A 26185-nucleotide genomic window follows, 5' to 3' on the forward strand; every position below is an offset into this window, starting at 1 on the left:
ACTATCAAGTCAAAAGGCACCATCAATGTTCTCAACATTGGCAGATAGGAGGATTCTAGCACCCAGGTGAAGAAAAGGCGTTTTGACTGGGTTTAGATCCAAAAAACACAGAATCTGCTACACAGAAAAGGACACCAAGCAGCAAAACCAGGCAGCACAAATTGGTATGATTCCAAAGGCACTTCAAACAATTCTTCCCAATGAAGTGGAAGAAATCATATTCCTTAATAAAAACTGTTGGGAGGAAAAATCACGCAAAGTCATCTTTATCAAAAGAAAAGGGTTTTTAAAAATCCTTTACTAAAGAATACTTTGAAATGCAATAGGAATACTACCAACATGTGCAGCTGTCATTGTGTTTTGTAACTCATTTATGGCCCTGCTCTAACTGAAGGTGTTCCAGATCCTTCTGTGTGAGGAAAAAGAGGGAGAAAGAGACTAACAAGCAGTAGCAGATCAGGGCCTAAGGAACAGCTGCAGCTTCATGTTAGCAATTTCACTCCTCCGATGCTGCAGATGAGATTGTTGTAAATCACATGCCTGTCTGGGACGAGTCTGGGAAAGGAAGACAAGTCTTATCTCTTCCGCTGCGGGTACTATTACACTGTACTTTCGCTTTCATTTTTTTTCTGTTTTGTTCTCTCGGAGCTGGAGAGAACAGACGCCATTATGTTTTTGTCTGTACATAGTGTGTAAATAAATAGTAGATTAGCTCTACTATGTCTCACGCTTCTTGCTGTGTTGTGCCAGAAGCTTAGTGTGCATATATCATTATGATGTATGTCGCTAGAAGCGCACTGGAAGAGAAGGGAGATGTCTTTTTCAGAGCTGCGCATACCGGAGGACGCTCAGATTTCTGGAGGCTTGCAGGCACCCCCAGGGTGTTTTTCCAACACATAAGTACATCTACAATCTACTGAGTCAACTACCCAAACAATCCTTACCATCTAAATATATACCTACCCTGCATTTCACATCTCAGATTGGGAGATAGTTCTATGGGTTCACAAAAAGTCATTGAAAAGGATACGTAGGCAGTTGTACATGTCCTGCAGAGGTTTCTCATCAGCAAAGAGCCGGGACTGGACCAACTGATGGATGAAGCTGATCTGCATACTGTGAACTAAAGCTCGACCATCTTCCATTAAAAGAAAAGAAAATGAATCTTTTGTGTTTTTTATGAATCTTTAAGATGATGTAACACTACTTAAAAGGTTTATTAAAAGCCTCAAACGATAGTGGAAAGTATAAAGTATTAATGCTTGGAGAGTGGCTTCTGATGCAGTTTGAGAACACGCAGCTGGGGATACAGAGTAACATGCTGAAGAGCGGACACCATCAACATTTAAGATGGCATGGTCGAAAACAGCTCAATTTGCTTTAATAGAAGAGGTTAATGGAGTTTAGGTGAGTGCCCCAAGTCATAAGCATTAGATCTATCATAATGTCTGTGGGCATTACCTCCAGTCTCTTTGTCTTCAACCAGAATTTCCAGTTTGAGAAGACGCCATGGGACATCAGGATCATCTCCCATCACTGTCAAAGTAGCCTCAAATTCACCTTCAACACGAAACTTCACACGGCCATTAGCTAGAAACAGAAACCATACGTAGTGAAAAGCAAAGCATAAGCAAAATAAAACTCCGGTTTGTTTATTTTAAAAAACAACAACGAGGGGGGGGGGATATGGAAAAGATTCCCTTTCCTCTAGCAGTAATGACTCCTCTTTCTGGTAGTTTTGAGTTTCAGCCATTCCTTTTAAGTTACTCTCAATAAATCTTTATTATACATTTTAATTAGCTGAGAGTAATCCATCTGTCATGGATGCTTTAGCTGAGATTCCTGCATTGCAGAGGGTTGGACTAGATGACCCTTGGGTCCCTTCCAGCTCTAAAATTCTATGAACTAAAGGAGTGAAGGGATCAGTGCAATGGCTTACCAACTGTAAGATTTGCCAGCTGTGGAGGAAGATCTGTTGTCACCAGTCGGTGGCGAAGAATCTGGTTTAACTGATGGAGCGTTGTTTGTTTCTCAACTTTTGTTATTGGATCAGGAGGAATTATTTTGTCCTGTAAAGTTACAAATGTGCATTTTTACATACTAATTTAAGTTATCCCGAATTCATGTAACCATTTTGTAAACATGAATAAACTGCAAGGACAAACCTCATCATCCATTTTATAGATCCACAACGGCCTGGGCTCATGCAAAGGACTTACTACGGTTTCATGGATTATTATTTTTTACTTTTTTCTTTTAAAAGTTGAGTCTCACAAAATATCATCTGCTTTTATAATTGAAGGTACAAATTTTGTGGCCTTCACAGTGCAACACACAAGGTAGTTTGGCCTTTGCTGTTGTTAAAATAAACAATAGTGGAAATGTGTTGAGCCACTGACAGAAAAGGACTAGATAGTGGGGGAAAGAGGGGCTCTCATAATGGGTAACTTAACACAGCAAATCAAAACCCAGAAAAGGAGACATGAAATAAACCACATCATGGAAAACTGATGGCCCTTGCTTGCTTACTTACTTGGAACCAAGCCCTGTTTACAGGGATAAAACAAACAACAAACAAACAAACAAACAAACAAGCAAACAAACAAACAGTGTCTTAAATATATCTATTATCTGTACCAAAGAAGCCTGCTAATTTTAGCCTTTAAACAGTGAGCAGTGGGGCAAGGGCCATATTTTTTAATTGTGACTCTAAAAAGTTCAAAATAAAAAGTTTTTTTTTGAAATACACCAATGATTAAAAGAATCTTATTTGGTGATGATTCAGCCAACTAAGGTGTCTTAAGCCAATCAGAAGAATTTGGCATCAGTTATCTCAAACATAAGCCTTTTATCCAATGCAACAAGGCTGTGAGGAAAAAGCTCCTGCTGAAAGCAAACTGGGACAGAGGTCTAAGTCTTTGGTTGTTTTTACATTATACAGCAATTTACCCGTATACATGTTGGCAGCCGTGGATATGACCCAGTTGTCAGTACGTCAATAGCATATGGAATAGCAAAGCTGGGCAGACGAGCATGGACCAAAGCATCTCTGGCTAGTGATGCTAAACGATCAGCAGTGTCCACGAACAGAATAGCTTGTTGATCAAGAAAGCTTGATATCATCTGTAATATATATATATATATATAATATTAATATAAATTCATTTAAAATTATTTACCCACATCTAAACTCCTCCACAAAAGCCAACTATATACCTCCTGTTCAAAATGTCAAAGTCTTTGGTGGAATAAACATTGCAGCTGATCTGTGAAATAAATTGGGATGTGAACTGCCCTGAGATCTTCAAATGAAGGGCAGTAAACAAATATAATCAATAATAAAAGGTAAACTTTTCAAAATATTATCATACTATAGACCCTTTCAAAGAAGGACAAGAGCATGCCTTTAAGAGGCAATTTGGAAATTATAGCTCTGGAAGTACCCTACAAGAAACCCAAAGGAAGAGAAGACCAAAAAGAAAAAAAGAACACATACCCAATAGATCAGCATGTGTGTGGTGCTCTTGTTATATGGCCTAAAGAACACCCTTATACATATACAGTGGTACCTGTGGATACGCACACCTCTGGTGCGTACCCTTCAGGATGTGAACGTGCCAAACCCGGAAGTATTTTTTAGGGTTTCGCCACACGCACACACACAAAAGCGCTCTACGCGCAGAAGTGCTCTACCACACTGCATGTATTCGCAGAAGCGGCACTTCCAGTTGCAAATTCCTAGGGATCAGACCGGAGCTCCGGAACGGATTCTATGCGCAACCAGAGGTACCACTGTAGACTGATTTATCCAAGAAATACATACAGCAGTGTCATACAGTGGGAAAGATAACAAACCCACTGTTCAAGACAGTCAGAATGACAGGAAATGTAACACTGGGACCACCCTGACCTGTGTCCAAAGGAAACAGACTAACTACTGGCAAAAATTCAGTTTTCCTACATGAAGTGCTTTCTGATTACTAAGAGCCAGTGACAGCTCAGCTGGGCAAGGTGTTGGGAGAAGAAGTAGGGTGGGGGCAAAGTATGAAACCAGGCAGAAGGCTAGAGAGAAGATGAGGTCAGGAAGAAAAGCCTGACCAGGACAAAATCTTTGCACAATATATAAACTGATAACCTAAAACTAGAAAAGCCTAAGAAATCATAGCAGAGCTCCAAATGTCACTTAGGAGCATGTATTCACTTTAAATTACTTATTTCTCTTTATTGTTACAGTAACATATTAAATGGTACATAAAATTAAGCCAGGATCTTCGACAGGAACAATTTCTGCAAATATGATGCCACTAGTATTACATGCACCATATTGAAACATTTCTCAATAATGGGGGCATGTCAACATTTAATATAAATCTACATCAAGATAAAAAATTTTGTTTAGCTGTCATTTGTTATTCTACATTAGTTTGTAACTAACTGCAGAACTACATTCTGAAAACAGAAGATTTTGCTATTTTTCAGATGTTTCTAGTCCACCCAGCTGTAGGCAAGTTTTCCAAGAAACAATCATTCACTGCATCTTAAAAAAAATGAAATCATAACTTTTTTACTAAAAATATTTTTGAAATTTATGACCACTATATTTGAACCTGTGGAATGTCAATAACTATTCTCTCATGCTTTATGGATGGTTCCTCCTCCGCTTTTATGATTTTATTGTCTAAATGATGCCAATAAAGGCTGAATGAATGAATGACCCATTTTCTCAATTTTCTCAGCTGGGTGAAGTACAGAAGCCATCCCTTGCCTCTGTAAATTTCAGCTGAGAGCTAATGAATAGTATCAAACTTACCGCACATTTTTCCACCTTTCCAGCGTTATTTGCCCATTTCACCAAGGCTAACAATCGGACAAACAGCTGCCGTGTGCGACTTGCAAACTGCACTATTTCTATTTTTCTGTAAAGAAGCAAATTGCATTAGAAAATCTGTAGTTCAATTATTTTGAAAAAAGCAGCACATGAAAGGGGGAATCAGATACGCCAATAATTATTCCAGATGCAGAATGAGATACTAGACTAACACTGCAATCGGACACATTAGATAACTCCTTTTGGCCAAAAGTCTGCATTCACTCTTGGTGAACCCTCCAGGGGCTGCCTGCACATTCTTATACACACTCTCACATGCACACAACCCCCTTACTTTATTTTATTACCGCTTCCAATCTTTTAATTGATTGATTTATTGTACTTCTGTGCTGGTGCTCTATGATTTTCTTCCTTTCCTTTCCTTTCCTTTTTTGGGGGTGGGGACTTTACTTCCCCCTGCTCCCACCTCACAATGCAGCACACTGCACCTCATTATGCCAATGCTGGCATAGCTAGGGCTCCATTTTATTTAGGGGGGAAAGGGGGTTTCAAGGGAACAGGGGCATTTATGATTCTACTGCCCCCAACATGCCGTGTTTCCCTTGCTCACTGCTGGTAGTACAGCTAGACTCATGGAGCTCCCTGCAGCCGTTCTGGAGGCCTCCAGCAGTGTTAAGTGCTATTCTGCTGATAGGCCTCCTTCTCTGACAGAGAAGAACGTACACTGAATCCAAATGTCCCTCAACCAAATTTTAGCCTGCTTTAGAGCTGCACCCTAAACTGTCTTAAATACATGTACAGCTGCAGTTAGTGTGAGGCCGCGAAAGAAAGATTTCTATGCCCCATAGTAACAAAATGCTAATGCTCTCTTTACTGATAAACAGGAGCACTTTGGGGATCTGTTCCTATATATAGGTTTAAAAATGCAGGAAGCTCCAAAATGATTTTAACGTGACCGTCTCATGTATATATGCTCAACTTTGTTGAAGGAACTCTCAGATTATCCAACTATTTCCAAAGCAATTATCTGTTTTGCATGCGATCCAACTGGGTATTACACGCTCAGTAATAAAGCCATCATATGGGGCTAGTTATTGGCACTAGCCCCATAGTTAGTTGCATACAGATGCTACATATTACTAGTATATATTTTTTAGTTTAGCCCACTTATTGTCCAATATAAATGTGCAACATGACACTGTAAGTTTTAAATATTAATAGTCTGCTTTCTAAGTTTTATGTCTTGTACATGACATCTAAACTGCTGGCTTTCTGCTGGCTTTGATTTGTAGAGTTTCAGGAAAGGTCATTATTTAGTATGCAAAAAAAAGAAGAAGTAGGTTTTGGCTGCAAGAAGCATGTCAAACTCATGATTGAACTTGTGAACCTAAGAGCCCTGTTGCGACCAATGGCCTATCAGATTCAGCCTGCCATTCACAGCGACCAACCAGAGCCTATGGGAAGCCCACAAGCAGGATTATTATATAGCCATAATGACTAACAGTTATTGGTGGCATGATCCTCCAAGAGAAATGCTTGCTTTGTCTGCCCCTCTGGACAGTGTCCTATGCAACAACCACTATTCTTGGTCTTCTCGTGCATGGGGCTTACAGCAAGGCTCTTGAACCAGCTTCTCAAGAGGTCTCACAGACCACTTCAATACTGGTATCTTAGTAGAAAATAAATTATTTTTACCCTCTTCTCTATTGTCTTTTAAGTAGTTTAATTGTGTGCAGTTGCCTTCCATTTTGTTGACACTGCTTTTGTAATGTTTGATCTATCTAATTTTATTGATTATAGATTGCTAAGCTTTAAAAGCAACAACAACAACAACAACAACAACCACCGGAGGCTAATTAACTAATTTTCTCAAATAAAATAGTACATGCAGGAGATTTATGGACTCACTTGCTAGTCAGTTTTACCAGAACACTGCTGCAAGCGTTCATTTTCAATGAAGGACAGCACGCTAGTTAATTAAAACATTCCCTAAAGCAGCCACACTAAAAAAAGCAGGAAAAACTCTTCAGAGCTGAGTTACAGTCATTGACAAGTATCAGCAGTGACAGCCTGGAGATTCTGAAGGGACAACTTTGTGTCCTGCCCCAATTTAACCTTTTACACCTTCAGGCAAATGCCAAAACACTGCTACAGGGTTTAACTGTGTGATAAAGATCTATGCATTGCAAAGCTCAGTTTTAGAAGAAATCCTCAAAGAATGCAAGTGAACATGGGCACAGAGAGCTGCATGACCCAATGCTGACCTAAACTTAACTATGGTTAACATGTCAGACATACAAGGGATTATGGTTTAGTTTGGCAAAGTTAGTTCTGCCCTCAGCTGATGTTTATAATGGGACACCAGTAATACCTATTTCTTACCTTATAAGGAGAGGCTGGAAAGGTGGATTAATTTTCCTAACCATACTCTGTGCAGATATATCATTGATATACAGTTAATACCAACCATGGTTTGCAATCCCACGGTTTCACAGCATTATTCTGAAGCAGGGTCTTCATGAGGCCGTAATTCCACCCATATTCAAACAAGTCTGTCTCCTATCAATTGCTAACTCTATCTGAAGTGGATAAAACTTATGGGTTCTCTATTTGAAAACCTGACTCCCAATTTGCTACCAAGCAAATGGTTCTATTATTGTACGGATCTTCCAGATATTCAATGATAAGGAAAAATGTCCACCCCACAAGCTGGGATAGCTCAGTCGGTAGAGCATGATATTCTTAATTTCAGGGTCATGGGTTTGAGCCCCACACTGGGCAAAAGTTGGACAGAGGGTTGGACAAGATTACCCTCGTGGTCCCTTCCAACTCTACAATTCCAGTAAAAATTAATGGCTGCCAATTGCAAATACATTATTGGGCAAGCTTGGCAGTTTCAAAGTTTTTACCTTTGTTTACTAAATAAAAGTAACAAAAAATAATGATGCTGCTAAATTAGATAACTTTCTAGGGCATCAGAAAACTTTACAGTGCAAATTACCCTAATGTTACATAGGATTTTTTTTAAAACCCACATTACACAAATGTTAATCCTTTATTGGCATAGACTTTTTCTCTGCTGTAGTGTGAAGTCTCATATGGCATTTCATAATCCAATAATCCTGATCTAGAGGAAAGCACAAACCATAGTTTTCTGATTTGAATGCATAGGCAAATTTGGATCTGTACTACAGAGGAAATTCATCCAGCTAGAGTGCTGGGCAGGAGTGGGAAATAAAACCACAAAACTCATTCTTATAGCATCAAATCATGGTTGTCATTACATGTAAATCATCCCAAAATGTTTTGAATTTCAAACTAGGCACTTAATAAAACTGAAGCACTATATTATTCTTTTTTAACTCAGGTAAAGTTAAAGAAAGGAAATATTTGACCCAGTGATTCAATACCTAAATTTCATTAAAATTCAGTACAAATCCTCCTCAATTGTCATTACTCACCTTTCCATATCTGTTTTTCTTGGTAATCTGTTGGGAAGGGGAGTTGGAGTGGTAAAAAAAGATCAATTATTATGTTTTGACAAATACTACAAAAACATTAAACAGGAAGCATGAGTTAATTTCAGCTCTCTGACAATAGTTATTGTACAATTCTCAAGTTTTTAAACAATCTTGTAACTCATTCACATTTTACATTTTGGGGTGTACATTTAAATCTTAGGCAGATACCTACAGTGTGTGACTGCAAACTTCTTCACATAGATAATAAACAAATGTCTACCATGTGTCCAAATAACTGAAAACAGATGATGATTTCCCCAAAAGTTTTTCCAACACCAGTGCAAATACAAGTGACTGACATCATAAAGTGTGAACTTGCAGTCATTCAATTTCAGATCTCCATGTCCTGTGTCTTTACTATTACTAACAGCACTGTATTATTGTGATGCTTAAACAAGCTGAGTTACAACACTGACTTTTTTTTTAATTCTGGAAGCATTTATCCACACCACCTTAAGGTAAATAAAAGGGTCTGTTATATTTCCACAAAAGCATTAACAGAAAAAAGATAACAATGTCACACTTAAAGTAGATTGAAATATATTTTTGTAGAGGGCCCTATATTGCTAGTGCTATGAATCACAAATGAGTTAAGGTGGAGTAAACATATTTTGAACCCATTTAGCCCCATTTAAAGTAATGCAGTTTAACTAAACTGCAAATAAGTTTGAAATGATTTGCAGATATGACTATAGGTCTAATTTATAGGTGGATGCATATGTAAAAAAAAAGGAATTGGTTTATCCTGACTTTCACAGCCAACAACCTAATTGAGCATATTCCTGAAAGAGACTAAATAAATAGTTGATGTGAATATATTAAAGCTATTAACTTCAATAAGGCTATTTATCTATTATTTAAAAATCTCATCCAACCAACCTTCTATTCATTACCTGGGCTGTTACTTACAAGAAATACTCCAGAGGCCACACAGAGGGTCTGCTGCTTTGTCCATCATTTACAATATTTGAGATTCCAGCCTTGCAGGGGGTTGGCCTAGAAGACCCGTGGGGTCCCTTCTAACTCTACAATTCTATGGTTCCATGAATAGCTTGTTGCAAAGATGTAGCAACAATGGGAAGGGATTTTAAAAGGCCACAATAAAGCAACCACAGAAGTTCCAGCTATGTGACAGGAGATTGTAGAAACTTCATGAAAAGTATAAATACAATTTCTTTTTAAAAACCTGTTTAATACAAAGACAGCAAAGGCCTTGCTGCAATCTAGATACATAGGATGCTTCCAATGGTACCTGTCCCTCAATAGTCTACACAAAAACAGCTTGCACTGGACCAAAATTGTCTGTACCATCCAGATGACTTACAGTGAAAGGAGGCTACCCTTCAAACTAAAATACAGTATCCAACTGGGAGCACAGCACCCTTGTCACTTACACCCTAGTGTGCATGCACACGAAAGCTCATATCAATAACAAACTTAGTCTCTAAGGTGCTACTGGAAGGAATTTTTTAATTCAGTATTTCCAACCAAGCAGACACAATTTTTAGTTTAAGACTTAGCCCTTATCTTCTTGATGCCTTATTAGGTTTGCCAGCAAACATAAACTCAACCAGGAATCAATTCCAGCTCTTTAACAAATGCACTTGTATGTATAACACTCAAGTTTTTGAACGATTGTTTAACTCTATTCACCCTTTACATTTTGGGGGTGTACATATGACTCTTAGACAGGTCACCTAAGAGTCACAGCGTGCGAAGAGAGTCTGAAGATTCTAACTGAACCAGAAGATCAGGCTTCCCCAAACCACCACCCTCCTTCTCCATCACGTAGAACAAGCCACAAAGGAGGAGGACCTCCTGGGCGAATGGGTAAGAGGCGTTCCATAAGCCAAGGTCGCCTAACACGGGTCCGTCGGAGAGTGAACAGCCTCGCGAGGGGAGGCAAGTGGGCAAGGCAGGTATGTGGGCAAGGGGCTCCCGAGCACTCACAGGTCGGCCAGAACGGTGAGCTCCGCGTAAGTGCGATGCAGCAGGAAATCGATGAGGGTGCTGAGTCGGAAGCCGGCGCTGGCCGCCGCCGCCGCCGTTCCCGGAGGCTGCGGAGCTGGGGCCGAGGTGGGCCCTCCACCCGCCGGGACCAGCTGGTGGCTTTCCAGTTGCACCGGCGCCATCGTTGCCTCGGCGGAAAGCGAAACAAGCCGGCCGGCCGACAAGAGCGGGTCTTCGGCGTCCTTTCCTCGCCCGGCTCGGCTCTCCCTCGCGAGCAACCAGAAGCAGCCTCGATCACAACGCGCCTCTTCGGCCGCCGAGCGCCGCCGCTGTTGGGGCTGCCGCCACCATTGCTGGGGGCGGACACCGCACCGGAAGCAATCCCAGGACAGCGACGGACCGGAAAGAAACCTCTTCCGGTAGCCTGCACGGGATCATAGACTTCCCCCCGTCTCTGCAAGAAGCCTTTCTAGTCACCCATTATTAGACTGACAAAAGGTTCCAAGTTTCCGGGTTCACTCTGGGCTCGATTTTAGCCTCCCAGGGAGGAAGTCAGAAAGAACCGCTCACAGGAAGCGCTGGCGGAAGCCCAAGTTTTAATGTAGCTGCGTTTGGGCAGCCGTTTGTCCATTAAGAAGCCAACGGTAGTAGCGTTCATTTCAATGAAAGGCGGCGTAGAAATACAGTACATTTCATCTTTCTAACTTTCTACCAAGCCCAAGTGGGAGGTGCCTGCCGTGCCCGAAAGTTGCTTAGCAATAGCCCTGTAAGCGCAGATCTTTATTGCAGACTGAAGATGGACTGAGGTCGTTTTACGTTTTCCATTCAGAAATGGTATCCATCCCATGCAAAACACTCTCGAGTTACAGTTCAATTAAATTGATTTAAATCGTCGCCCGTTTAAACAAATAATTAAACGTGCCATTTTATTTTTATGTTGCGTCATACTGAGTTATTTTAATGTAGGCGACTTTCGCTATTATCTTAATAGGAAAAGCGAGTTATAAACATTAACTAAACCGATCTATCACCCAGCGCACACCCAGCACTGCTGCACAAGGAAGCCTTGACTTGCACGGAGATGCATTGTGCATTTAGCTGCAATTCCTTATCCACTAAATTGGGATGAAGCCCCATTAAATTTTATGGAGCTTCTGAGTAATAATGAAAATAATGACACTGCTTTATGCTTAAAACTATGGCTTCTACGACTTCATTTCCCACCCGAAATGAAACTTGAGTAGCAAGAACATAAGCTCCCGTTTTTGCTATTATTATTATTATTATTATTATTATTATTATTATTATTATTATTACTATTTTACGAGACGGAAGAAACTCTAATTTTCTTTTGGCAACTCTCATTTCCTCTCCAGGGAGAAAACAGCGCCAACAGGAACCGGAACTTCCTTCTTCGGGCATCTGAATTACGACTTTACTCTTCAATCTCGATAGTATAGGCTCTATGGAAAGCAATGGGGCGGCCTGGCGTTACCGGCCTTCGTCTGTGTGAAGCCCTCGCCAGAGAGGGAGGCGCCGCAGAGTCACAAGAGGCCTAAAGCGGGCTGTGCTGCGCGAATTCCTGGCTCAAGAAGAGGTTGCGGCTCCTCCTTTTTTTTCTCCTGACAGTTCTTGTACCTTCAACAGCTTTCAGAACAGGCTGAAATTCTTCATGCTGACAGGAAGAGAAGCCGCTCCTGCAAATCATGCAATAGTTAAAGACGCTTTGTCGGGGGAAAACCATATATACTGGTACTGTTTAGATTGCCAGGTTCCAGCTGATCACTTCCATTTTACTCCTGAGTATTTCTAGCTTTTTAATGGGCTTGTTCCAGCATAAAACAAGCCATGTCATCTTGCAGTAACAACTAGACCCCTTCAAAAGCAGAAATATTTTCATAAATTAACACTTTCCATAGTATTTTTTTGTTGTGGAATGTGATTTAGAATTGCTTGTAGTGAGTTGGTGTGGTGTAATAGCAAGCGTGAAATGGAAATCTCTCATCAGCCATGGAGTTCGGAAGTTGCCTTAGGCAGCTCATTATCCAGCCTCATCAAACTTGGTACCAGGGCAGTGGGCCAGCATAAAGCATTCCACACTGAGGCAATACCACTGAGTAGCTGCTTTCTCCTGCCACCTCAGCTCAGGTGGCAGGGGGTACACAGAAAAGGGCTTCTGAAAGTACTGTAACAATCGGGCAGGTTCATTTGGGAACTGGTAATCCTTCAAAAACTGGATCCAAGTACATGTTTTAAATCTTAGTTTTTTCATCTGCAGTATTATTATATGTATTAGATTTCTTATCCGCCGTTCCCAGGATGTGTTACAATGGCAAAAGCAATACAGTTTAAAACAAAACCAACCACTAGTAAAATATTTATCATCATCATATTAATTGACAGTTTCAGTTAGGTCACAAAACAACAGCCCTATTTCAGATTGGTGACAAACTCTTCACTAACAGAGAAAGGTCCCTGAGATACCTCAACAGGTGGTCACACTATGTTTAGGGTATCCAATGACACAGGTGGGCTGTTCTTCTGACAATCCACTTGTTCTTTCCCTTGGATCCAGAGTTCTATGTCCTAAGCCCTAGGACCCTAAGTTCAGACTCCTCCTGGGGTCCTAGATTCCTATCCCCTGCCCACTAGAACCTTCTTACAGGCTGGCATCCTCCAGTTCTCTGATCTCCTCCCACTTTTCCTCAGCATTCAACCCCACTCCCTATACTGAGACTCTTGGTTCCAGCTCCCATCAGACCGAGCCAACATGACCAATGATCAGGAAAGAGGGAATCTAACAATATCTGGTGGACCACAGGTTCCCCAACCCTGTACTAATTCCTGTAGTTGCTTTTTAAAAGTAAGTAAATAATATAAACAGAAAATATTCAACATTAATATATAAGATTGGCTAATGGTTTTAAGCCAAGAAGGGAACTTAGAAACTTCTACCTCAGTACCACCTTCATTTGTAAAATTATATTAAAGGTTTAATATAAATTTGTGGATGCAAGAAGTCAGAAATATTTCTAGCAATTCTAAGTGTTAGTTCAACATACCATTATATCTATCTATATCTAGAGAGAGAGAGAGATAACCTTATGCTTCCCACTGTAACAATCATTTATTATTAAAAGTGTCTCCCTACATAGTTTGTGCAATGCAATTTAGAATTATTTATAAACATTTTAATATCAAAGAAATGTAGTATAACATGTCACAAATTTGGGCCCATTAGTGACTGTATTATTCCTAGTATATTCAGTTTGCTGTCACAAACTATTGGTTTGTCAATTGTTAAGTGATTGTTGTATGTACAATAGAGCATTCTTTACATTAGCAGTAAATTAGTTACCTATTGGTGCCTGTTGAAAATACTGAGAAATTCAGATGCAATTATATTTGAAATGGCAGTTTGAAAAAGAAAATGTCCCCCTAGAATAACATTATCATTTGCTGGCAGCTGCTGGTGCTATATAAACAGTATAATACTTCTTATCCAATCATTTCAAACACTCCCTCCACCAGATTCTAGAAAGAGTCGTGCACGTTCTGACTGAAGGATAACATTACAATAGGCAGTCTACATATAATGGAATGGGGGCAGTGGTGGCAGGAGCAGTTAACCATGCTGCAAGGTGGTTTTTGACCAGAGAATATGGGAGTAAAATACAGGCTATAATAGATTTCTTCTTCCATTTTTACATAGCATAAACTTCAGGTCTCCATCTTTACAGACAAAACCAGTTTTCAGCTCCTGCCTGGGCTGACAGAAGTGACTCATGTTCCAGGATTACTTTTTAATGGCCCAACCAACAATTGCTACCAAGCTTATGAAGACCTGCAGAGGAGGACAGAATAGTTAAAAACAGAATATTGTAGTCTGAGTGCTGAGATAATGCCAAAGCCCCCAAACAAAAATGTTTCATTCAAGGAGAAAGAGCTGGATCCTAAGAAACAACTACACTTTTATTGTGCTATAAACATTTTGGGGGTATACTTCCTGCCTCTGACTAACACATATTGACACATATTGTTAATATCAGAAACTACTTATAAAACCTTGTTTTCCAGATTAAGGAAGAGCTCGGCTTTGTGAGGAGTAGATTGCGGAACAGAATCTCCTTTTTACACAGAAAGTCAATAAAACTTCTTACAAAAAAAGACAATAATATCCTGCTTTTCTTAGTTCATTCCGGAAGAGGCCACATTGCCAAACTTGGGGCCACTTCTAAATGGTGATGCTGTAATAAACAAAAATGATTCTCATGTAGAATCTCCTAAGGATGTGGGGCGTTTATGTGCTTGCAGGAGCATCTGGTGCAGGTGCTAATATGACCTCCACCTGCCTGGGTCCTACAAAGGTTAGTAGGAATAAAACTCGCAAAGATCTGAATTAAACCAACTTTCTTCAACTGAAACCACATTCACACCAAACAATATGCTACAGCAATTGCCCACATAGAACTAAATTTATATGTAATCTATTTAATACAATAACAATGGAACAAATAGTTCCACTGTCCACAGAACAAGGAAAAAAACTGCATGGAAAGCCAACCTGTCCAACCATTTAATCTAGTTCACCAAGGTGCTGAACACTTCAAAATTTACTCCATGCATACAGCTTTTGTCCCAAAGTGACAGGACAACAATAGAAAATGGCAATGTTTAAAACACCAAATCTTGAAGGAAGCATACCTTATACAAGGTGATAAGAGACCAGAAATCTTATTCAACTTCCAGCAGAACAAACTGACTCTGATTGTGTACACATTACCATTTATTCCAGCTCCAGTGCACTCTCACCACTGATGTTTGAAGCCAAGTAGACATGACATTAGCCACAATCCATAAACATAATGCAGTTTCTTGAGAAATATTTATGATAGATGTGCTTTCCCTCAAATCAATTTCTTTCTTATTTGAAAAGCTATGGCCATTTGTAAGCCATGGTTAAGCTGAAGTATGTACATTTCCTACATCTGTTGCTCATGCACAGATGACAAATTCCCTGAATAAAAGTTCAGGGGGTTCACAAGACTTGAAAGACAGCTTGGAGGAACAAACTTACTGCACTGTAAGCCTCTCCATCTTCACCTATACTGGCCTAAATCAGCCCATTAATTGGTATGGAAGCAATCCACTCCATCAGGAGTTCCCATGTGATAAGCAGTTCTACACATTATAGCAGTACAGTGTATCTCGGGTTACATACGCTTCAGGTTACATACACTTCAGGTTACACACTCTGTTAACCCAGAAAAAGTGCTTCAGGTTAAAAACTTTGCTTCAGGATAAGAACAGAAATCGGGCTCCGGTGGCGCAGCGGCAGCGGGAGGCCCCATTAGCTAAAGTGGTGCTTCAGGTTAAGAACAGTTTCAGGTTAAAAGCGGACCTCCGGAACAAATTAAGTACTTAACCTGAGTACCACTGTATAAGGAAGTCTGCACAATACTACTGAATTTTCCCTTTAAATTGTATAAGTCCCTACACACTGTAAGTTTGATTTAACTTCCTATCTTGAACATGTTTCTAATTAACCACATAAGAAGGTGCTATAATAGTTGTTATAAACTAGGTATTTTGGAAGTAATGTCTATGTCCTAGGAGGAGTGCCTGTATTTGCGTGAAATATTTAATGGTTCGTCTTGGGTAAGTGCAATGATTGTGAGTTATTTATGACGCTGTGAGTTGCAAAGGTGATCTGGGGGTTAGGCTATATGCTAGAATCCATTCTGTATGCATTGGGGGAAACACCAGGGAGAGGAGAGTAATTCTGATATATCCAGTAGCAGAAGGCGGATTGTACTGTAAATACTCTGTCTTGTGACCTTGGCGAAGTTAGAAAGGAAACTGATAAGATTTAACTGCTGCTGACCAAATTCACCCCCTTAGACCAGCCCATAGTCTAGAGAAGCCGATGCACTTGGATATAAATTGTTTGGCACATTTACTTGGTCCTAAGATGCATTGATTTCAGTAGAACATATTGCCAAATAAGCATGCTTATCTGTGAATAATGAAGGCAGTTGTTGATGATGATATCTATACTGCCCTTTATCTGAGCATTACAGGGCAGTTTTCAGATTCTGCTATGTTAGTCTTATAAATGAATTACATTGGCTTAACTGGGTTATAGAGAGGAGATGTGAATATGGAGATGTTGTAATAGAAAGAGCTACGGCTGTTGATGCCTTTCCATGCTGATTGGGGCTGGTGGTAGAGTCTAACAAAATATAGAAGACACAAATTCCCTATGAAGCCTTTGCCTATTAAAAAATAAAATGTGCAACTTTCTAATGTGGGGAAAGTGCTGGTGCATGCATTGCCAAATACACTATACTGTATGTTTGTTTTATGTACTGCTCCATATGAAATGCACATGGCATGCTGTTGTGCATAATATGCTATTGCATGTGTTCTTCTGTGGCATACTGCTGCATGTTTCCACATGTTAGGGCGCTACATGTCTCTCTGTGTGTATGAGATAGTGTGACAGAGAGAATGCAACTGACATAACACTTGATTTGCAGCCACAGACTTTGTTCACTTCCTCTTATCTGCTAAGCAGCCTTTGCGATCTCTGCAATGTTTGCAGTCTGTGATAACAGTGGCCTACATGCCAGGATTGTTGTAGGCACACGTTTTCATCTTTTTTCATGCCCCTTTTGGGGCACTACACTGACAAGTATATTTTTTGAACCATTGGATTACCTAAAAAGATAACAACCCAAACAGCATTAATTTAGAGGCTACTTTACAGTGTTGATGTAAAGATAACTTAGATAATATACTTGAAATGCTTTTAACACCTTCAAATGCAATATACTCACAAAGTTGCAGAGCCATGCTGAAATTAATTTTTGCTTCCCCACCCTGCAACCAATAGATTTCTCTTAACATGAATATCCTAGAATATTCAGGTCCTTGACTTTACAGGTTAAAGACTGCTCTGGGTTCCTTCACACTCGCATTTTACTGACACTTCTGTTCCTAGCATTTTGTGAGGCACCAGGTTTTTAATCTTTTTTCTCCAATTTGCAGTTGGGGGGAGGCAACTCGTTTATACACTTATTTACAGCATTTATCTAATTCAAAACTGCTGAAAGTGAAGCATAAACTAAAAGCATTGTAATCTAAAATACAGGCAACCCCCCAATTTGTGTGGAGGTTGCTTTCTGTGTCATTGCACAAGTCAGGAGAGCACGCATAAGCCTTCCCTTCCCCACCCCCATTAGGAGCCTCTCCTGGACCGTGTTCACTGTTGTGAGTTCAAAGGACGTGTGCAAAATGGTCGTCCCCTATATTGATAACAATATTATACCATGGTTGCAGTTGGAGACCCAGATCTGTAGAGATGCCCCTTCCTTTCATAAGGATGATCACAGGCTGGTAATCAGGCATGTATGTGGTCGGGTTCAAAACTTAGCAACATTAAGAGCTGCTTTTAATCACTTACCTTTTTTCAGTGATTTTTTTTCTAAAAAAATGTTTAGGGGTACTCTCATTTTCCTACTCATATAGAAATACTGCCCCTCAATGAAGCCAAACCTAGATTCACAAAATGTTTAAGGGTATGTGTCCCCACAGAAAAAAACCACTATTTTTTGCAGAAATTTCTAGAAGCGACTGAAAATGCTACCTTTGGGTGCTAAATCATACAAGGCTCTGAATAAGGTAGACAACAAATGGAGCCAACAATCGCATTCTGCTGCAGTATATTTTCTGCAACAGATGAAGGAATTGAGATCTAAACTGTGATTTGCCACCTGATCAGCTTTTTATCAACCATTTTTACTTGCTCAGGTTTCACAGAGCCAGTGATTTTCTTGTGACTCATTCATCTCACACACTCAACACTCTCTTCCGCTCTTTTCCTGTGGGCACAAATAATTCAAGTGTCTGAAAGATACCTGCAGTAATTCTATTGTGGACTTCTAGGCACCTCAATTTGCAGCATTTACACACCTTTATTCCAACAAAATAGAATAGAATTGCAGCTTCTGTACTGAAATGGCTGCAACACAATAGCAAAATGTCCCGCATTTACTCTGAACTCCAGAGTGAGCTTGTCAACTATGGACACTTTTACAAACCTTTTGTAATCATTTTTTAAAAGTCACTGCTTAAAAAAAATATAAAAATGTTTAGGGGTACTCTCATTTTCCTACTCATATTGAAATACTGCCCCTCAATGAGGCGAAACTTATATTCACAAAATGTTTAGGGGTATGTGTACCCTGCATCCCCCCCAGAAAAAAAGCACTGGTAAAAGTTGTTCTTTCTTTTTTTTGTAAATACTGCAGATTTCCTCCTACTGTTTCCTTCCCTACATGATCCGTCATTTGGTGTAAATACAGAACATTATAATTCACACACTTTAAGTAATAAGAGTTCTTAAAAATTAATAAATATTTGAATTGAAAGAGTGTTCATTTCAAGCACAGACCAATTCTTTCTGCAAGCATCTATGTATACATTTTAGTGATAAAATTAAAATTAGGAGAGCATGGAAAAATTGTTATTTTACATGCTGATGCATGAAAAGATATTTAGACAATTTCTTTTGTTTATATTTGCATCAAACATCTATACAGCCACAGTGGGGAAATATTGTAATTTATTTATTGTTTAAAAAGGAAATTGTTAAAGCAAATAGGTAAAATATAATTTATTTGATAGAAGTTGGCACTGAGATATGAACTGCTTGTTTCAGAACTGAAAAAACCTGAGGTTGGAAGAACCCATCACATTCACCACTAAATGACTAGTGCATAATATCTTGCCACAAAGCAAATTTACCTCTAAGAGATATTTGTATAATTCATATTACTATGGTAACCAAATGCCTTTCAAAGCATACATATTATATACCAAAGGGATTTGCTATTCTCCTTTTTTCTTTTCATACGTGAGGGTAGCAATTTTATGTATATTGTTAGGAATTTGACTTTTGCTGTTAACGCATCTATCACTTTGGTTTTTCATAAAGTGTTCCTTAAAAGGGGCCAAAGAATAAATAAAAGAATATTAAGATTTTTTTAGAGTGGAACTTTGAAATGCAACAGTCATCAAAGTTTGGGAAGGCGACACCCGTTCAACAGAAACAGTCTGGATCCAGTTTGCAGGTTGAATTAAGGGGGTGGGGTGGAGAGAGAGAGAGAAAGAGGAGGGAATTGTGATTTGGGGGGGGGGACAAAGTACCTTTGGGTGCAATAGCTCTCACTGGAAATCTGATGCAGAGTAAGTGGGATTGCTGCCTGTTATAGGAGTGTTCTCTCCAAAGGAAACTAAAGCTTCGCTTGAACTGTTCACCCCTTGAGGAAGTAGAGAACATGTCACAGTTGTGGGATGGATTGACTCATTCATTGGGTTATTCAAATTATTTGTTCAGTTGCATATAACCTATAAACCTCTCTCTCTCTCTCACACACACACACACACACACACATATGCGCTGGCTCCAGGGAGCTGAGGCACTGTGTCACCCCCCATGCTTTTTTTAGGGGAGGCCATTGTTAGAACTGGGCATAGAACAATGTCAATATATTGTGTCGGGCCACCCCAATGTGTTTCAGAAGGTGGCACCTCTGAGCCACACTCATTGGCCTTGCTGTTGCATCCTCTACCAGTCCATTCTGCCCTCCACCTGCTAGAGCTTCAAGTCTCCTCTAGGCATGTAGGTTCTTTGTGAGATGGAGAAATGTGATTGTGCAGGTTTCTAAATTGCATGGGAAGTCCAGTTGCATAGAGCAGGCTCCTCACTTCAGGACAGCAGCCCCAGTGCATGGAGGGCACAGGAACTGGCTGATAGGGGATGTAAGGGGGGGGGCAGCCAGGTTGATCCTATTTTCCCCATCATGTGATGGTAATAATGTGAGTGGCAAATGAGTGAGTAGCCTACATCTGTCCCTCAAAATAAGGTATATGAAATATACCCTAAATCAGGACCTTTTTTCAGCAGGAACTCACCATAACTCAGTTTCAGCACCTCTCAGGTAGTCACCGTTGCCATTCTAACAGAATGAGAAAGGCGGTCGTGGTGAGTTCTGGTACCTCTTTCTATAAAAATAGCACTGGCCTAAATGCCTAAGGTATTGATGATATATATGCTTTTAATTGCCACTATCCCTTAATTTATTGGAAATTTCTGGCAAGTTGATTTTTGAACAGTTGCCAACGCAACTATTTTGCGCATCTGAGGGCCAAACCAGATGTGACAGTGACGTGCAAGTGTTTTCCTCTTACATGGCTTCCCATTCCACATATACTTCACACCCACCCTATACATTTGAAGCACAATTAGAACACATTTGACTCCCCCTCCCATGGAATCCTGGGAACCATAGTTTATTAAGAGCGCTGGGAATTATAGCTCCATGAGGTGAAAACTACAGTTCTTAGGATTGTTTGGGGAGAGCCATGTGGTTTGAAGGTGGATGTGTGGTTTTACTTAAAACAGAAAAGGACGGCATGTGGTGAGGGGTGTGAACACTGAGCTCTCCCATGCCTTTCCTCTCTTCAGACTTTTATTTGTGCCTGATTCACTTCTGGCATTAGAGCTAGAAGGAGAGAACATTGACCCTAGAGCAAATGGGTCGGAAGTGAGTGAGGCAGACCTTTTGTATGTGCTCATTTTACCGTTCAAGAGACCCAGCTCCATTCCCCACATTCTGAGGGTGGTAGTGGTTTTCATCAAATCTAATTTCACCCAGGGAGTGAATAACTTGCCCAGGGCCTCCCAAGTATTCAGACAAGGCCTCACAAGTATGTAGAGCATGGCCAGCTCTGCAGAGCAAAATCATTTTCCACACTGTATAAGTTATTTCTCAGTGTTCCAAGTACAATAAGCTTTTGGACTGTCACGGAACTGCAAGCATGTAACTCTGTGGAGAGCTGTCTTGCTCCAGCTGTATTTTCCCTGTGAGCTAAGCATTCAGAAACATGAGTCACTACAGAGCAGTGAAACGAAATGGGAGCTACTGAATAGGAGCAGTCTTCAGGATCATTATATGGATCCTTTGCTTGAGACTCCCACAATCCCTTCATTAACATCTGTGATTGAGAAAAACATCCAGCAAGATTCCTGAGGCAATGTACTGTGACCAGTTTTTGCAGTCTTAATCTAAAAAGAAGCTTTGTTTCCAAGAATGGAGGGAACATTACGAGGCATTTTCTCAATAAAGATGGTTCGCAGCACAGCCTGATTTTTGGATGGGAGCCTTCCAAATGTTGCTATTAGAACAAAAACAAAACCCACAAAACCATTTCAATTGCTATGTGCATTTCTGGATTTCCACCAAAAAAGGGGGGGGGGGTTCCTCTCGGCAGTAGAAAACAATTTATCCCAAAATAGTACAGCTTAAAGCATGAGTGGGACTAATATTTTAAAATATGTGCAACGTGCAATTAAAATGAAAATACTCATGATGTGTGCATCAAAGTATGTAGTTTCTTTTCTTCTCACCCTCAAGTCAGATACTCATCAAGCAAATACAAATGTGTGTTTGGCTTGCCTATGGAAGGGGAATTACAGTGGTACCTCAGGTTACATACGCTTCAGGTTACAGACTCCGCTATCCGAGAAATAGTACCATGGGGTAAGAACTTTGCTTCAGGATGAGAACAGAAATCGCGCGACAGCGGTGCGGCAGCAGCAGGAGGCCTCATTAGCTAAAGTGGTGCTTCAGGTTAAGAACAGTTTCAGGTTAAGAACGGCCCTCCAGAACAAATTCAGTACGTAACCAGAGGTACCACTGTAGTCTTCAGAATATTCCTCTTGTGACATTTATTGACTGCACTTCCACAACTCTTTCCTCTCATGCATTTAATTCTCACACCAACTCTATTTATCAGATTTATCAGACACTCTGTAGGCTCTTCAGTAGAGTACTAAAGGATCACATCACACTCTCTATCCAAGTTTCTTTCTTGTACTAGGAAAGTTCCGTTATGCTATGTTCATCTCTTCTTCTGCTTACAGTTACAGTACTGTACATGCCTTTGTGTGAGAAAAATGAGAGCCAACTTCCAATGCTTTAGAACATAAGCAATATATGCATGTACAAACAGCTGAATATTTTGTAACTGGTTTTTATTGGTGTTCACCCTCCTATCTCTATAAAGGTAATTGAAAGGAAGTTTAGGGTGCATACACTGTTGTGTCTCTTTAAGCAGGCAGCAACTCTACTCATTCCTCAGGCGGGGGGGGGGGGGAGGGTTGCATAAGCAACAAGGGACCTAACTAGCTTTCATAAATGGTTTTTGAACTCTGATGGAGCAGGTAAAGGCACGGTATCCTCTTTTTATAAGGATAATATTGGGAATTAATATTGGGAATTGATAGATTTGAAGCTCAAGCAATGAGATTGGGAAAATAAATTGTAGATATAGGTAGACAAAGAGGACCAGCTGGTGGGTTGTGGACTCTTTAAGTCAATATTGACACAAACCAGGGAACTGTCTTTAAAGCTTTTGTATCGCTGGTATCTAACACACCTACCATCATATCTGGTGGGACTGCATGGAGATTCAAATGTTCCAGTATGTGTGTGTGAGTTTTTGAAGAAATCTCTAGGATTACAAAGTGAAATGTCCCAGCATCTTCAACACTGGCCTTATTATGTTTGTTTGTTTGATGGATGGAAGCTGTATAAGAGAAACACCTTGCTGTTGTGTGCTTCGAATGTAGCCTACTTATAAAGGTAAGAACTATCTCCAATGCCTCTGGTCCCAGTCACCACTGGCATGTGGCCCCCAGAAGGCTCTTAATTTGGGAATGTGGCCCTGCCCCTGTCATAGATAGACAGCAATGTAAAGGTGGGCCTGGAATACAAGTTTCTCAAAGGCCAGGTCTACCCCAACCTCACCACTGCTCCATCACCCGTTCTACCAGCTGTGACAGATCTACTCGCTGAAGCTAACTACGTTTATTTTGTTTGCCTACCTACTCTGTAAAAATTAATGTAGATGCTCCTGACCACAGGCCCCCGAACCCTGCTCTATAAACTGGGTGGTTCCTTTCCTTTTCTTTTTTTAGAAAGTGTGAGCATTGTCAATCATATTTTAATCATTTTTTAACCATCTCGCTAGGTTTTGGACCTCAACACATATTGCTATGGGTTTCCCACTATGTTGTTGTTTTCCCCTGATGCATCTACTGTATCCTTCAAAACGTGTACATGGTAAACTAACAGATAAAGGTGGCAACCCTACTAAAATTTAATCAATAGGGTAGGTGTCTTTTTTATAAAAGTGCTTATGTTTAGCAACCGTTTCATTTAAAATATTGTTACAGGCCACCCCAATCTCCGCCAAGTGGTAGCAGAGAATCCAGGGGTCTGTGCACTTAATCAGGGTTTGTGTTTCCTTGGGGAAAATGAGGCACAGCAGAGACCAGTGTATTTGAGAAATAAGGTTTATTTTACACATATTTACAACTTAGGTTTTGTTGGAGAAATAATTCATAGGATATACATCCCAAGAGAGGTTTCTCTTTCTCAGCAGTGCAGCATTACATCCCGAGGCATCCTAAGTGTCATCCCTATATCTCTCTGTAGTAGTCTGCTATAGCCAGCCAGCATTTCTGCTGCCCTTCAGTCCCCGCATGAAGTTCTGCCCACTTCCTGCTCCTTTACCCAGAACCCCTGCTCCCAAACCTCTGTTTTAAACCTCTGTAGTGACATCATGCCCCCTGCTACCCTGGAAACCTCCCCCTTGTACTTCTTCTGTTCTGTCCAGTTCTCAGTCAGGGAAAGGACGGTATCTGCATGGTCAAATTGTTCTTAATAGCCTAGTACTTAGTTCTCCTTAGTTCTCCTTGTGCGATCTCTTGAACAGGAGAACAGGTTCAGCCTCTATTTTTCCCTGGCCTGACATCTTCCCTTTATACTCCCCAAACCAGCTAAATTCTACCTCCTTACTACATCTAGGATTATGGGGAGTCTGCAGCCACCCACACATTTGTAACAATATGTTCAAAACCCACCTCATCTGATAGCTCTTCATACTTCATTTAGATTGCAAAGTGGAAAGTTTTGTTTAGATTTGGCACTTCCCTTGGGAGGAGTGAGGACCAAGGGTGACTTTGCAGACATCTGTTTATTTACAGTATATAAACGGAGGAAGACGTTATAAGAATGCAACAGGAGGAAACACTGCTAATTCCACAACAATATTTAGTGTAGGCTAAGTATCAGCAAGAGGGATCAAGATGGATTAAAAGGTGCTTGATCCACCTGAAACAAAAATTTGATGATTGACAAAAGCAAATTTATTCAGAAGGTGTCTTGCAATCATGAGCTGAAGGTGCCATGCGATGGTAAATGCACAAACTTCCTTGGGCAGTCTGTTTTAGCATCATCTCCATCACTGAAACAAAGTGTCTTTGTGTTTTAAATTTGTTCAGCATTACCCACAGCATGGATACTATCATTTAATCTGCAGTGTCTTGTACCTTCATTAATTTTCCATTATTATCAATCTGATTATCTCCACCAAATAACTCCCTTCCCACACTTTCCCCCTCCTCAGTCCAGATATTCTCATTTCCTCTCCTTTTTGCAGTATCCCTCATATCAGAAAATCCTGACTGTGGGAGAGGATAGTGTGGGAAGATGGTGGTTTGGAAGAGAACATCATATGGACAACAGAGAATTAGTGGAGGTGCAGGAAGCTTATTATCCACATTAAACGACAATGTGCATGAGCACAGAATGTCAGCCTCTGCAGGAGTTCCTTACTTGATCTTTGTCAACTCGTGTGTATTTTCTCTTTCTGTATTTGGGTCAGAAGCAGCAAACATCTGGTCAGCATTCCATACTTTTTGCCTCTGACATCACGTCATATTATTAGTGAGACTCTGAGTTTGTCAGACACTAATATAAAATATTTGTTCCAAGGTCCTCTAGATTCCACAGCTAGACTAGTTACCGAGTTGCAAATTACATGACAATTTGGTACTAGGGATCTGCTAGCACACATGGTGTGCCTCCTATGCACAATTATTGTAACAGGGGAAAAATGCATTTCAGATTAGAATGAGATGCATTGTATTTACTCTGGATCATACTGGACAGCAGGCAGCATTGTATAATCATCATGAAAGAAGCTATTGTAAATCATATTCTTCAGGGACAAAAAATTGCTGCTAGCTGAATGTGAGGCCTCAACCATTATCTTGCATCTGCAATTTTTACTTACATTTGGTTTGGCTTTGCTCTTTATGTAAAGTAAAAATATAAAACGACAAAATGAGAAATATGTTGGTATGACTAAAAAATGAAGCTTGGACCAAACAGGTAAGAAGTGTCAGGCAGGTGGTTAAAAAAGCATTTTGCTAAGCTCTACCCATGATTCAAAACAATAAAAAATAACCCAATGCAAGCACAGAGCTACTACATTTCCTTGGATTTTTAAACTATAGTTGGAACATGCTCATTGAGTGTACTGGGTGGAAGGTTTGAGGCCTGTTGAGTATTCTCATGAAAGTGTTTAGTGAAAACTGTTTTGCCCTGGAGTGTGGCATTTAACCTATTAAACCTATTCAAGTAAATTACAGCAGGATCATAACAAATTACTCCCACTGGACAAGGAGAGGGTTGTTTATAAATCTCCTTTTGCTGGCAAAAGAAAGTGTTAATCTGGCATAGTCAATTTACACAGGGTGTAGCAATGCTTCTGTACTAGCAGTATGCTACATCTGGAGATCCCCCCCTCAGCCACTGACGACATAAGAAGATAGGATTCTGACTAACTTTGGCCAATCCTAACAAGGGTATAGAAGGCCCAGCAAGGGAACATAGCTCATGGGACAAGACCGCATAGCATGAGGATAGAGTATTCTGCATCTGTATCAAATTAAGAACCTACAAACTGGAAC

The 26185-nt window shown here is 40.3% G+C and overlaps 1 protein-coding gene and 1 long non-coding RNA gene across 5 annotated transcripts in view; one reads left to right on the forward strand and one right to left on the reverse strand.

Annotated features, from left to right (window-relative positions):
* The window catches only part of MED14 (mediator complex subunit 14), a 36842-nt gene extending 26177 nt beyond the window's left edge, over positions 1-10665 (reverse strand). For 3 of the 4 annotated variants that reach the window (XM_081908944.1, XM_081908942.1, XM_081908941.1), the window contains exons 1-7: positions 10300-10664; positions 8290-8316; positions 4811-4916; positions 2950-3123; positions 1940-2069; positions 1462-1590; positions 1031-1138 (exon numbers count right to left, since the gene is read on the reverse strand). In XM_081908944.1, coding sequence (XP_081765070.1) covers positions 1031-1138; positions 1462-1590; positions 1940-2069; positions 2950-3123; positions 4811-4916; positions 8290-8316; positions 10300-10481 — 856 coding nt within the window. In that variant the 5' untranslated portion in view covers positions 10482-10664. Of the gene's footprint in view, positions 1-1030; positions 1139-1461; positions 1591-1939; positions 2070-2949; positions 3124-4810; positions 4917-8289; positions 8317-10299 lie in introns of all 4 variants that reach the window. The other variant, XM_081908943.1, reaches the window with a different exon arrangement.
* Positions 10666-10725: 60 nt separating this feature from the next.
* Positions 10726-14578, forward strand: LOC309368713. The gene is made up of 2 exons (XR_014167890.1): positions 10726-11133; positions 11676-14578. It is a non-coding gene; the product is annotated as an uncharacterized lncRNA (long non-coding RNA).
* The last annotated feature ends 11607 nt before the right edge of the window (positions 14579-26185 follow it).

The sequence above is a fragment of the Podarcis melisellensis genome (assembly GCF_964234715.1).
Source record: "Podarcis melisellensis genome assembly, chromosome: 4".
In the NCBI taxonomy this organism is placed as follows: Eukaryota; Metazoa; Chordata; class Lepidosauria; order Squamata; family Lacertidae; genus Podarcis; species Podarcis melisellensis.